Source organism: Vanacampus margaritifer, chromosome 17 (genome assembly GCF_051991255.1).
Source record: "Vanacampus margaritifer isolate UIUO_Vmar chromosome 17, RoL_Vmar_1.0, whole genome shotgun sequence".
Classification (NCBI taxonomy): domain Eukaryota; kingdom Metazoa; phylum Chordata; class Actinopteri; order Syngnathiformes; family Syngnathidae; genus Vanacampus; species Vanacampus margaritifer.
Genome location: NC_135448.1, coordinates 15,100,172 through 15,113,664, shown reverse-complemented (window position 1 = coordinate 15,113,664; position 13,493 = coordinate 15,100,172). Strand labels below are relative to the sequence as shown.

At 40.5% G+C, this 13,493-nt stretch overlaps 1 protein-coding gene across 1 annotated transcript in view; it reads right to left on the bottom strand.

Annotated features, from left to right (window-relative positions):
* Window positions 1-700: 700 nt before the first annotated feature.
* col8a2 (collagen, type VIII, alpha 2) overlaps window positions 701-13,493 on the bottom strand; it is an 88,121-nt gene continuing 75,328 nt past the window's right edge. The window contains exons 3-4 of the mRNA XM_077549302.1: window positions 6,774-6,964; window positions 701-5,758 (exon numbers count right to left, since the gene is read on the bottom strand). Of these exons, the coding sequence (XP_077405428.1) occupies window positions 3,855-5,758; window positions 6,774-6,945 (2,076 nt within the window). The 5' untranslated portion in view covers window positions 6,946-6,964 and the 3' untranslated portion in view covers window positions 701-3,854. The remainder of the gene's footprint in view (window positions 5,759-6,773; window positions 6,965-13,493) is intronic.

Below are 13,493 nucleotides of genomic sequence, written 5' to 3'. Positions count from 1 at the left end.
TATTTTTATGTGGCTTCCAATGTCACTCTACTGATGAAACATTTAGGTTGTCGAACTATTTCCTGTTTAATCGATACCTGTGACGTCACTTTTGAACAACACACATTCTAAGAAACGGACACGGAGCGTGATCTCACCTGGTAACCATTGTGTTGACCCAATACAACTTTCATTTATAAAGCAGAAGTGGCGTTCAAGCATGAAACGGATTGTAATGGTATGTCTCCCTCTAGCGGGTGTTGTTTGAACTGCAGTAACAACATTATAGATTGCTCTGTACACAGTCTTAGGAGGATATATAAAAAAGTGCAAGCCTAATTTCAAATACAATAAAAACACAAGTGACATCTAAACAGTGAAATAGAAATGCTTAATGTTTTGGGATCTGGCTATGATGTCAAGGGTGTGGAACACCAATTGACAATCATTAATTATATTTACTACATCCAGCGTAATAGTCAGTTTGTGTTGTTAATCATTTGTTTTTATTTGTTTCTATGCAGATCGGTCAAAATATGTCTGTACGAAATTGGTCTCTAGTGCAAAAAAGGTTGGAGGCCGCTATGCTTTAACAACATCATTGACGTCAGTGATTTATCATCTCGGCTTTCATTTTATTGTCGTCAATAAATCTTTCAACACACATTCTATGTATATTCTATAATATTTCCACAGAATGAGAACAAACAGAAAACTCAAGTCTGACACATAGAAGAAGGCCTTTATTGATATAATATCAATACAATCAAGTACTTGTAGATTTTTGATAAGCAGGAGAAAAAAAACATTTCCAAATCAAAACGAGTGCATTTTATACTCACATTTTACTGCGCAAAAAGTAACGCAATAGCCTTGTGTGGAAGAAGAAAAAAAAATCTGATAAGTAGATACATCGTACATGACACAAATAATAAAATCTCCACAAATAATCCTCGACAAACATAACACTAGGGTGCTAACTACATGTTGTAAATGTTATTAACTCATCAATGCTGTTAAATACCAGTTTACATACGTTCTTGGCTTCGGTGGTCGGTTTTGGCATCCCTATTAAATTATCATAAATGTATAAATATCTTCATTAATTTCATGTGCAAATGGGAATAGCCGTGTATTTATTAAATGCAACTAAAACAAAACAAAAAAATCCCTTCAAAACCGAAGCAAAGTATTTTTTTCCAATTTTTCTTTTTTTTTTTTAATATAAAGCAAAACAATTCTAAGCAATGTGTGATAAGATGGCGCTTACTGACACTTGTCAAATGATTTGCACACAGGGCAAACTCTGCAAGCAAGTGACATTGTCTATAAAACACAAGGACAGAGAATAATAACAACACATAATTCACATCACTATTTCATATGTCCAAAAAAAAAAGAAGGCTACCAAAATAAGCCAACATACAGTACATAACGAGCCTGGAACTGCCTTGACTCACGTTACAATAACGATTCATAGCATTTGTGGTCAGTCAGTGGGAGTTCATATTAAGTTGTGATGGCAAAGCTCAAGAACCGGCTTCAGTATAGAGTGGTGCCTTGAGATACGAGGTTCATTCGCTCTGTGACTAATTGAAATGAATGGAAGTGGGCTGCTCCTTCTGGTGTGCCCTCCTTGGCCACCGGGAGGCAGTATAATACAGTCACACAAACGAAGAAGAGTCATCACTACTACGTAAGTTGCAATGATGAAATAGTAATTTTTCGGTATTGCGATATCGCCAATGGACTCTATTTTCGTTAGCCTGTCTGAGGTGTTTTACATTGATTGTTGTTTATTATCTTATTGTGAAGTGACAGATGCATCTGGCAGCGCTCGTATCTCAAGTTTGCCCTCATAAGTCAAATTAGCCATATCTCCCAAAATTGAGTGGACTCACTAGTATCTCAAGGCACCACTGTTTTGACATTCTCGTATTAAGGTGGCCCTAAATTCAGTGTATTTGGGCTATGTAATTATACTTGAATATTCTTTTGATGGTCTTCCCTTGTCTTGAATAACTTCTAACATTATTCTTCTACACCAGGGGTCACCAACGTTGAAATTATGAACAAATAAAATAAAAAATAATGCCACTTACATTCTTTTTAAACATACTTCCGTTGGTGTAAAAAAAAAAAAAAAATTTTTTTTAAATTATTTTAGTACTAGGTCAAAGGTCAGTACTTGTCATGCACAACCAATCCATAGCGTTCATGGAGACAAGCTAGCCAACGACGATAAGATTTAGCCCCAAATAATTTCATCAAATGAGTTATTTCAGGAGTGAGTATGAAACTGGTAAACCCTTTGCATTAGCGATATCCAGGAAGTAGCTCTCCTCTCCGTTTCAAAACGTTTGGTGACCCCTGTTGCACAGTAGACTACTCAAATGTTTATTTGGAATTATTGCACAAAAATCATTTTGACGTCATATTCAGTGTTATCATGATTTTTTTTTCAAATTACTTTTCGTATCCTGGCAAGCCAATTGGATTCTCAATCTCCTGTAATGTCGCCTTTTATTTGCAGTTCTGTTCCCTTACATTGCGCCATAAATCTGTGCGGCACTTTCTTTCATAACCTAGAGGACAAACAAGTCAGCATTTCTGATGGAACATTGACAGAGCTGCAAGTTCTGTCCGGATTTTGTAACTTTACTCCAGTTTATTATTATCTTTTGCCAAAGCGTTCATGACCTGAATGCCAGTGGGACAATGTGACACGCAGACGCCCACATACAGTACATCCATAGACACACTGGCTGACAAGCAGAACACGCACACACAGCGTGTATCTTAAACGCGTCCATTGCCAGAAACGAGTACGTCGACAGCTCTGACCCCTCTGACCTACCCACCTGACAAAGAAATGTGCCAGGTGTTTGTTAAATGTTACACAATTTGCGTTTCGCAACCTGCAGGGCTCTCAGTCTGTCCCTTTACTTATTCACAGAGCGGAGTGATTTGCATTTCCGGCTCGCTCTAACTATTGTTCGAAAACATCTTGTCCTTGTTTTTTTTTAAACTGTAACTATTTTGGAAGCAGTGTCTTGGGAAAGTTAAAAAGCCTTCACTGAAATCCATAAATTCCACAGTTTTCTTTCTCTGGCACCAAATGAAGAATTATGTAAACATTATGCATGTGCATTTTATCATCAATTAATATAGCCTTTGTTTATGTTAATACTATGACGTCATATTATTGTGAGCTGTATCTCCAGATTGCATTTTTTTTTTGGATAGTTCAATAAAATAAATTAAGAAAAGAGGAAAACGTTTGAACTTGCTCAGCTACAATGGCGGAGAAAAAATGCAACCAACTCATTATAAACTCTAAACACCATTCCATGATTGTAATGAGAAAACAGGGCTAAGCACAAGTTTAATATTTACAATTTGTTTGTCTTCATTTGTACTGATGCTAATTTGGCCAGGATGAACTAACACAACGCTCTGAAACGTCATCTGATTTTGGTCCTTATGTTGTCGGCATGTGGCCAAGATGTGCACTGGCATAGAACGGTCTGCTCAAATGAAGGCACCGAACAGTCAACAATGACCAAATAATAATAAACAACAACAATAATTAACATAAAAACACAACCCAAAAACACATTTGAATGACAGCAAAACAAAAACAAAAACATTGAATAATATTCCTTCCTCTGCCTTTTAAATCCTTCTATTGTGATTGATGCGTTTTCTTTCACTGATGCTGTTGGCTGTAAAGCAGACAAAAAAAAACGATAGAAAAAAAATGACTGAAATATTAACTGTACTGATGCTTTTATTGTTTTGGAAATCGATATGGCTGCAAGTATTTTAGGTTTTGGTCTGCTCTGAGGAGCTCATAAAGGAACTCAAGGGGAAGGTTATGTGGGGCAAAGCAGGAATCCTGAGAATGAGGAGTGGATGTACTCGGTGGAATAGAGACCGTTGGCTTGATCTGAGGGCATCTGGACCCAGACCTGGTCGCCTTCTTTCAGCTCCAGGACAGCACTGCCGGACGCCTGGTCCATGTAGCCTTTCTTGTATTCATCGTAGGTGTAAGTAGCCGGTACATTGTTCTTGTACAAGGCCACCCACAAGCTAGTTCCCTTCACGTGCACGTGGTAGGCAAAGTAGTAGACGCCCGATAGGGGAGCAGTGAAGATGCCAGTTGAGGGATTGTATGCATTCTGCCCGTTGTACAGAGTCCTGTCAAATATGATTGGCATGCCAGAGGGAGGGAAAGGCTTGGAGAGGATGGCTGTGAAGGCCGGCGCTAACGAGGCAGAAAGAGGGACTTGGCTGTATGCTGGCCCCTTCCGGTCTCCTGGCACTTCGCCCCCTTCCAGCTCTGAATCTGTTGGACCAGCGACGACTGATTGGCCATTTCCCGGAAGACCTGTGGGACCCGGAGGGCCAGGTGGGCCAGGGTTACCGTTAAGTCCAGCAGGGCCTGGTCTACCCGGAGGACCTTGGGGACCAATAGGTCCCTTCTCTCCAACTTTACCCAGTCCCGGAAGCCCTGGTATTCCGGACTCACCCTTTAAGCCAGGGGCCCCCTGTGGTCCCATGGGACCCATAGGACCCTGAAGGCCAGGGATACCTGACTGACCTCTGGGACCAGGTGTTCCCATGAATCCTGACTCACCTTTAGGTCCCTGAATACCTGTCAGTCCAGGATTACCTGGCAGGCCAATGTGTCCTGCTTCACCTTTGGGCCCAGGTTTTCCAGTTGCTCCATTTGGCCCAGGTAGGCCTTTGTCCCCAGGTATACCAGGCTTTCCTGTGTTCCCACTTGTACCTTGGTCACCTCTGAGGCCAGGCAGCCCAGGAGGACCTTGGGGCCCGAGATCTCCCTTCAGGCCTGGCATGCCATGTTTTCCTGGGAGTCCCATGGGGCCGTGAAGCCCAGGGGGTCCTGGCTGTCCAGTAAGACCTGGTTCACCAATTGGACCCACCATTCCTTGCTCTCCTTTGTCGCCGGTTAGACCAGTTAACCCATTATGGCCCTTTTCGCCTTTTGGACCACTTAGGCCAGGTTTTCCATAGCCTGGAGTCCCTGGAAATCCAGGGGAACCCCTGAGCCCCTGCTCCCCTTTTTGACCTATATGACCTGGTGCTCCTTGCGATCCATCAATTCCAGGCTTCCCAATCCCAATAGGACCTGGTTGACCTTGTAACCCTGGAAACCCAGCCTCTCCCGGTTCCCCTCTTTCCCCTGGAAGCCCTTGATCACCTTTAGAACCTGTCAGTCCAGGCAAACCTTTTAGTCCAGGTTTGCCAATGCCTGGTAGACCAGGTGTTCCTGCACTACCTTTCAACCCAGGAGGACCCCTTACACCAGTGGGTCCAGGTGTCCCATTTCCATTCTCACCCTTAATCCCACGCTCACCCGGAGGGCCAGAAATACCTTTAAATCCTGGCTCTCCCCGAGAACCAGTTGGGCCCCTAACACCTGGAAGCCCAGGTTTCCCATTCAAAGACAGGCCAGCTGGTCCTGGCAGTCCTGGCTGTCCTGGTGGACCCCTGAGACCCGGTTCACCACGAGGACCAACCTCGCCGTTAAGTCCTGGCATCCCCTTTGGTCCAATCTTTCCTGGTAGTCCCGAGAGTCCTGGTTTACCAATCCCTGGAAAGCCAGGAGGCCCTTGAGGACCTGGCTGCCCGTTGAGGCCGGGGTTCCCGAGTCCAGGTTTTCCTGGAATTCCTGGAGGGCCGGGGGGTCCTCTTGGTCCAGGTTTGCCTTGGGGGCCTGGCTCCCCCTTCACATCTCCCATGGGTGGCCTGTCTAAAAAAACAAAAAAACATTATCGTGTTTAGGTGAGTCATGCAATCAGATGTTCTCAGTGACTCTTAAAAATAAAAAAATAAAAAAATAGCAATTATTATGTCCAAGCTCTATTTCATAGGAGTGTAGATAATTTTATGAGAAAATATTTTGAATTTGTGATTACTTAGGAAGTTTTGTAAAAATTAGGGGGAAGGGGAAAAAAAATACATGAATGCACTTTCTTTTCTTTTTCTTTTTTAAACCTAAGATGAAAGCAAAAGTTCCCGCATAGTAAGGGAAAAAAAACCTGATCCTAACTACTATTTTTAGCTACAATAACTTTTAATCCAGTACTGGACTCAGTCACTCAGTGATGTGTTGCGGGCTTACAACCAGTAAGTGGCAGTAAAGGCAAAGCATTTAATTCCATCTTCTTTTGAATCCTTCCACATGGAAGCTCTCTTGATTAAGTGCCTGCAGTCAAATTTTTTCCAACGGCATTTTAGATAATCATACATTTCACCCATATTCTAAAACCAACGTTTCACCTTTTGGGAGAAAACAAAAGGTGACTGAAACAAAAGGAATTCTTAAACTGTCATTTTATGATTATAATAATGATTTTGATAGAAGCACGACTTATAAATGATCACTACACACTACCCCGACTAAACTGAATTTCATTTTTCTCTCTCCCCCGTCTATACTCTGCTCCATCCCAGAGTTGCACAATGAGAGCTAAACAACAGAAACAGCATCCAGATGGCTACTTCAGGTCAGCTCTATAAACAAGGTGCAATCAGACCTCCCAGCTCAATGATGTTGGACTACAGAACTCTGATTAAAGAGCCAAACTGGAAAAAAGTTTAAATTCCCCATCTGGGTATACAAAAAAAAAGACGCTGCATGAAATAAATTTTAAATGTCAATTACCAATTATGTGGGCCGTTACAAACCATGGTTTATAGGACCTATTGGCCAACAGAGGTAGTCAACATCTTATTGTGATGGCGAATGCCAAAGCACTACTCACCGACATAATGCCCCTTGCCCTCTCTGAACGGTGGTCCGACGGGTCCTTTCATCATGGGTTGCATGTACTTCATGTGAGGAATGGGCGCGTAGCCTCCAGCGAGAACGTGCCCCCCTAGCATTAGGAGCACGCAAATAGGGGCCCACAGCATGGTGGACAGCATCCCAGGCATGCGATGTCACACAAAAGAACTGAAAGAAAATCAGATGAGAGACGATACTAAGTCATGGGCCAACAAGATACGAAGCATAAGTGACATTTATGGTCACGTTAAAGAAGTCAGTTAACTCATTCAAACCCCAAAATGTATAAATACTTTTTTAATACTTTGTCCTGCACACCCCAAAAAGTATTAATACGTGTGTTTTTTTATGCTAGAGCATACAGAAGGCTTTGACGCAGCTTCTGACCTGAAGAGGTGTCTTAAAGCAATGGTAGTTATTACAAAAAATGGCCAGCGGGTGGCAGCAGAGTATAAGAGATCAGCCAGGGCCATGTTGCAAAAAAGCTCAACGGGTTTGTGAATGATTAAACTTAGCTATATTGTTATGCTAATTGCTGCAAAACGGAAACGGATACAAATATTATATTTCTTTCCTGACGAAAGAAGAGACTCTAATCTTTCTTTTGGTAGGTTCCATGTTTTTATAGCAATAGAACACAATATTCTGTGGGCCTTGCAAAAAGAAAAAAAAAATGGCCAGCGGATGGCAGCAGAGTATAAGAGATCAGCCAGGGCCATGTCGCAAAAAAGCTCAACGGGTTTGTGAATGATTAAACTTAGCTATATTGTTATGCTAATTGCTGCAAAACGGAAACGGATACAAATATTATATTTCTTTCCTGACGAAAGAAGAGACTCTAATCTTTCTTTTGGTAGGTTCCATGTTTTTATAGCAATAGAACACAATATTCTGTGGGCCTTGCAAAAAGAAAAAAAAAATGGCCAGCGGATGGCAGCAGAGTATAAGAGATCAGCCAGGGCCATGTCGCAAAAAAGCTCAACGGGTTTGTGAATGATTAAACTTAGCTATATTGTTATGCTAATTGCTGCAAAACGGAAACGGATACAAATATTATATTTCTTTCCTGACGAAAGAAGAGACTCTAATCTTTCTTTTGGTAGGTTCCATGTTTTTATAGCAATAGAACACAATATTCTGTGGGCCTTGCAAAAAGAAAAAAAAAATGGCCAGCGGATGGCAGCAGAGTATAAGAGATCAGCCAGGGCCATGTCGCAAAAAAGCTCAACGGGTTTGTGAATGATTAAACTTAGCTATATTGTTATGCTAATTGCTGCAAAACGGAAACGGATACAAATATTATATTTCTTTCCTGACGAAAGAAGAGACTCTAATCTTTCTTTTGGTAGGTTCCATGTTTTTATAGCAATAGAACACAATATTCTGTGGGCCTTGCAAAATCAGTCAAAATCCAGTAGAACAGCCGGGGAGCAAAAGGGGTTGCTTCGGTGAAAATGGCTGGGAGTGAAGTTAAAAAATATAGAATAGTATTTGACATTATATAAACAACACACTGTGCATCAACTTTTTGCTACACAGTAGATTTTGTAGAGTATATTCTACTCCCACTCGAAACAGAGTAAAATTTACACTTGGAAGAGAGTTAAATATTCATAGTAAATTGTACTCAATGTATGAGAAAATTGGCTTATTCTATGACAAAAACCTCAGAAATTCTAATTACATTGTAGAAGGAAATTTTGTGAGTACTGTACATTTTATTAGTTTATTTAAAAAAAAAACTTTACACAAGGATTGAGGGACAAACTGACGCCCCTTCAGCTTGACAGACAACCACTCTACCACCTGAGCTATGCCCCTCCTACTGTTTGGTATCCAAAAGGAGACCAAAAAAATTCTCTCGTACACACCCTGAATATTTTTCTTTCTTCTAAGTGTAAGTGTTTAGAGTGGGATCAAATACACTCTTTTCAGAGCAAAATGTACTAAATCGACTATGTAGTTAAAGTTGGCAGTAAGAAGTTTTGTTCTGACCAAACAATCAGAGGATAGAACAATGCTGCCCTAACATGTCTGCCGGTTCATATTCTACATTTTCAAGCATAAGTTGCTTTTATATATACTGTAGCGAGCGTCCATCCATCTTGCTGCGTGGTCTGTTGGTGGTCGTGCAACAGACAGACCTGTTGACTTTAATTTACTGTACATCAGGAAGAAACGACACCACCACATGTTTTCACATCTGCGGTCAGGTGCGAACAGGAAACCACCAGAGGATGGCTTGTGTACCCTTGAGTGCGCAACTCGTTGAAACTTGCGAAATGACGTGCGAAAATTGCATCCATTTCCACTTTTGCCGTTTACACAGAGATGCTTTTGTCGGTTTTTCTGACAGCTGATGCGCGGCCTCGGCCAGCTAGCATGTGATGCTAAGCGCCAAAGAAAACAGTTGAGGTGAAAATATGAATGCGGTGCCTCACAACCAAGGAACGGACGGATTAAACGGCCTTCAGAAGTGTACAGGGGATTAAAGTTACTAAACAAACAGGACTATTAGCGCTTATGAGAGGAGTTAAAGTAGGCAAAGCATATGAGCAATAAGGACACACACAGATTTTTTTTTGTTAGCATACATAAATCTAATTTAAAAATTAAAGCACTAATAAGAAGCCTAAACTTGACTCTCTACTTTTTGAAAGGGGAAGCAAACCTCAAAATGTTCTTAACAATAATATGTTCTATGTAGCCCCACAAGTCTAAACACGGGCGGCCATTTTGTTTTTTGAGTTTGGTCACATGACGCTTGCAAGCTGAGCCGTGATTGGTTGCTACCTGATCCCTGAACAACTGTGATGTCATTTTCAGTCGACAGTAAGTAGCAAAATGGCCGCCCCCTGAGATGAATAAAAATGGGTGGATTTTGCGGCTTAATTCATATTTCACAAATGCAATATTAACCAAAATGCAAGGTTTTGACTAGTGGGGGCGCTAGACTATATTCTTGTAAAGAATATTGGGGGTGTTGACTTCATCTGAAATCCACCCGTTTTTGTCCATCTTAGGAGGCGGCCATTTTGTCACTTGCTGTCAACTAGAAATGACATCACAGTTGCTCAGGGCTCAGGTAACGACCAATCATGGTTCAATTTGTGTATGTTCACATGACTAAACTCAGAAAGCAGGTGAGCCGTGATTGGTTGTTACCCGAGCAACTGTGACATCATTTTCAGTGTACAGCAAGTGGCAAAATGGCCGCCCCTCAGGGTGTATTAAACCGGGTGGATTTGACTGCTTAATTCATATTCCACAAACCCAATATCAGCCAGAATGCCATGTTTAGACTAGTGGGGGCGCATAGAACATATTGTCAAGACATTTTTGGGGTTGACTTCTCCTCTAAGGTGTTTTCATTGCCACATCTGTGCTGGGATCAGGTCTGTTTTATAGCTTGGCGCTCGGTGCCGTCGTCTGCAACCACACAAGCTCGACAGTCCAATTCTTGTTTTACAGCCATTCAATAAAGACTTTACCTCGGTCACGGAGCATTTTTAAATACTTAGTCACACGTCTGCGACTAAACACCAATCAAACTAAAATGATTATGAAACTAAGAATGTAAAAATGGCAGGAGTACGAAAAAAGCATTTTTTTTTTTTAATTCATTGGCCGCCTTTCAGGCTGGCTGGCACATAAACATGTCTGGGATTTGTGGTTTTGGTGCAAATGTGATTCATCAGGAGACCCCAGGTACCCGCCATTCAGCAGACCTCTCCAAAGAACCACAGGGACTCGCATTAAAAACAGAAGCATGAATAGGTAACAGACACAAGCGGGCGACTCACAGGCCTCCGCGGTCTGTTAAGTGTTTTCGTTGAAAAAGCTGCCCAGACGCGCTCGAAAGTGTCATCGAATCCTTGCTGGCTTGCAGCATGAGCGAGACGGAACGGTCTCGAAAACACCCACATAATCAAACAAACACGCTCAGTATGCATGAGAACACAATCTAGCTGTGAGCACACAAGATTGCTAACTTCCTATCATTTTTTTTCTTATATAAGACCACCGAAAATAAATCCCGACGCTTCAGTGGTGGGAGGTGAATTAAAGCCTCTAAAAGTCATACATGAACAGCCGCCGTTAGAGTGGAAACGCCCCTTTCAAACACTTTCCAGCTGTTTTTACATGTTTGTCGCGTGCGTTTGTCAAAATACCCCAAGGATCAGGAATTCTACACATATTTTTATAGAATATTTCTTGCCATGGTGAAATTGGCTGGTTTATGAAATTAATCTGTCTCATGAAGTGTGCCCGCCAGCACATGGCATTATTTTTTAATAATAATATTTGGGTAAATTTTTTCCATTGAATATTTAGTACAGAAAAAATGTGTATCATGTTCAGTTTAAATAAATAAACAAATAAATAAATAAATGTTGATGGCATTTTTGTTTGTTTAGTGAATTAATGAATAGTTTATTTCGGCTGCATTCATAACACAGACACAAAAACACAATTTTTTTTTTTCAAACAAATTAATTAACTCATTCACTGCCATTGATAGCTATAGACGTCAAAAATTCATTTGAACTATTTCTATTAGTTTAACATTTTTTAGAAAAAAATATATTGTACATTTAGAACAGATAGAAAATTTGTGATTCATCGTGAGTTAACTGTTTAAGTCATGCGATTAATTACAATTAAGAAAAATGAATCACCTGACGCACCTAATTTTTAATAATCTTGTCTTTTTTTTCAACATTTTTTTTTTTTAATGTCTAGGTTTTCATGCTCTTGTTAATAAAAGTGGGAACAAAATGTTAAACTAATATAAATAGTTCAAATGAATTTTTGACGTCTATAGCCGTCAATGGCAGTGAATGAGTTAACAACTGAAAATGGAGCAGACTAAAATAAATGAATACTACACTCACATTACAATTCCTAAATGTTTTACATTTTCTCTAGATTTTTTTTTAGAACAATGTACATTAGTCAGTGCAAAAAGACATCTGTGTCTCCTTCTCCGTTATGTGCTGAGAAACGAAGAACTTGTTACCGGTGACAGCTAGCATTAGCGGTTATTGAAACCTTGACTTTTTAAATCCATGATTCATCGTCAAACCGGTAACCAGAACGCAGCATTTCATCAGCAAGATACCAATTATACACTTGTCTAGTGAAAGACATCTCGTGTCGACTAGTATACAGTTTGACCTCATTATTTAGTTGTCCAACTCGATTGCTCAATTTTTCTTAAAAAAAAAAAAAAGAAATTGTAATGCTTGTGTGCTAACATCAAGTAGTGATGAACGGATTTATGATTATCGAATAAGTGTTCAAAGTGCTTTCCATAGCAGAGGATAGCGCTTTCAAACAAAGACCAAGCAGCATCCCAAGCGATCAGCATAAAACAGACCAAAGACACCACAGGCCAACCACCGTCGCTGATTAAACCATCAGCAGCAGAGGTGAAGTCACTCGACCTTCAGACAACCTGAAGCGGTGAGCACGGATCCAGACGTGCCGGCTGTTTCCTCAACCGCACGCCCAAGGGGGAGGATGAACGGTACACGGAGAGCGAGGATTCGGTGACATGGTGGTGAGAGAAGCGGCTGCTTTTGTGGTGAACATTTGAGTGGGAGGCGCTCGTCACGCCTCTTCACGATGTGACACGCCAAACGCGTATTTCGGTGACTCGATTCTACGACCTTGACCTTAATCAAGCGTGGTCACTCGCATCAAGTCACGGGTGGCTTAGCTGTTCGTCCTCATTTTACAAAACATTCTCGTGTTGGGATCTTTCAACACCAGAGTAGGAAAAAAAAAACACTCTTAATGCTGTAGTCTAGACATATTCATAATAATGGCTTTTACAGTTTGTAGAGGGTAAAACAGAAGAGCTTACCTTCTGCAAACACGGGTCAAATACGAGTACGGTATCACTATCAGCCTGTCACTGTCAAATATTTTATATTCTTTCGATTAGTCTAGCGATTAATCGGATACAATTTTATTATTGCAGTGCACTACAAAACAATTTTTGTCCTGATTGTTGTTTATATGGTAGTATTTAATGATTAAAAAAAAAAAAACTAAACATTTGTCTGCTTTCACAAAGGACTACAGATATCAAAGAATAATTACTGTTGAGAGGTTGAAATCAGAGGAATTGGACAATTTTAGCTAAACAATGGCTCTGAACGATTACTCAATAATTAATTTGCTCCCAAAAAACGTATAAATACGTTCTATTTTAAAAATCACCATAGTCCCAAAAACAGATTTGTTTTTTTTAATGCTACAGCATACAGAAGGTTTTAGAGATCAACCAGGGCCATGTTGTAAAAAGCTTCTTTCCTCACTGTTTTACACAGATTTGTTAATGATGACGAAACTTAGCTATATTCTAATGCTAATTGCTGCAGAACGGAAACAGATTGAATTTTTTTTCTCCCGATGAAAGAAGAAACTCTAATTGTTCTTTTGGTAGGTTCCACGTTTTTATAGCAATAGAACACAATATTCTGTGGTTCTTGCAAAATCAGTCAAAATCCAGTAACACAGCCGGGAGCGAAGGGGATTGCTTCAGTGAAAATGGCTGGGCGTGAATGGGTCAACCATGATAGTCGATTAGCTGTCAAATAATCGATGATTTTTTTACCCCTCTAATTGTAAATGTAATGTGTGTATATTCTGTCTTAATGCTAAAGGAAAAAGACATAACACCTCATGA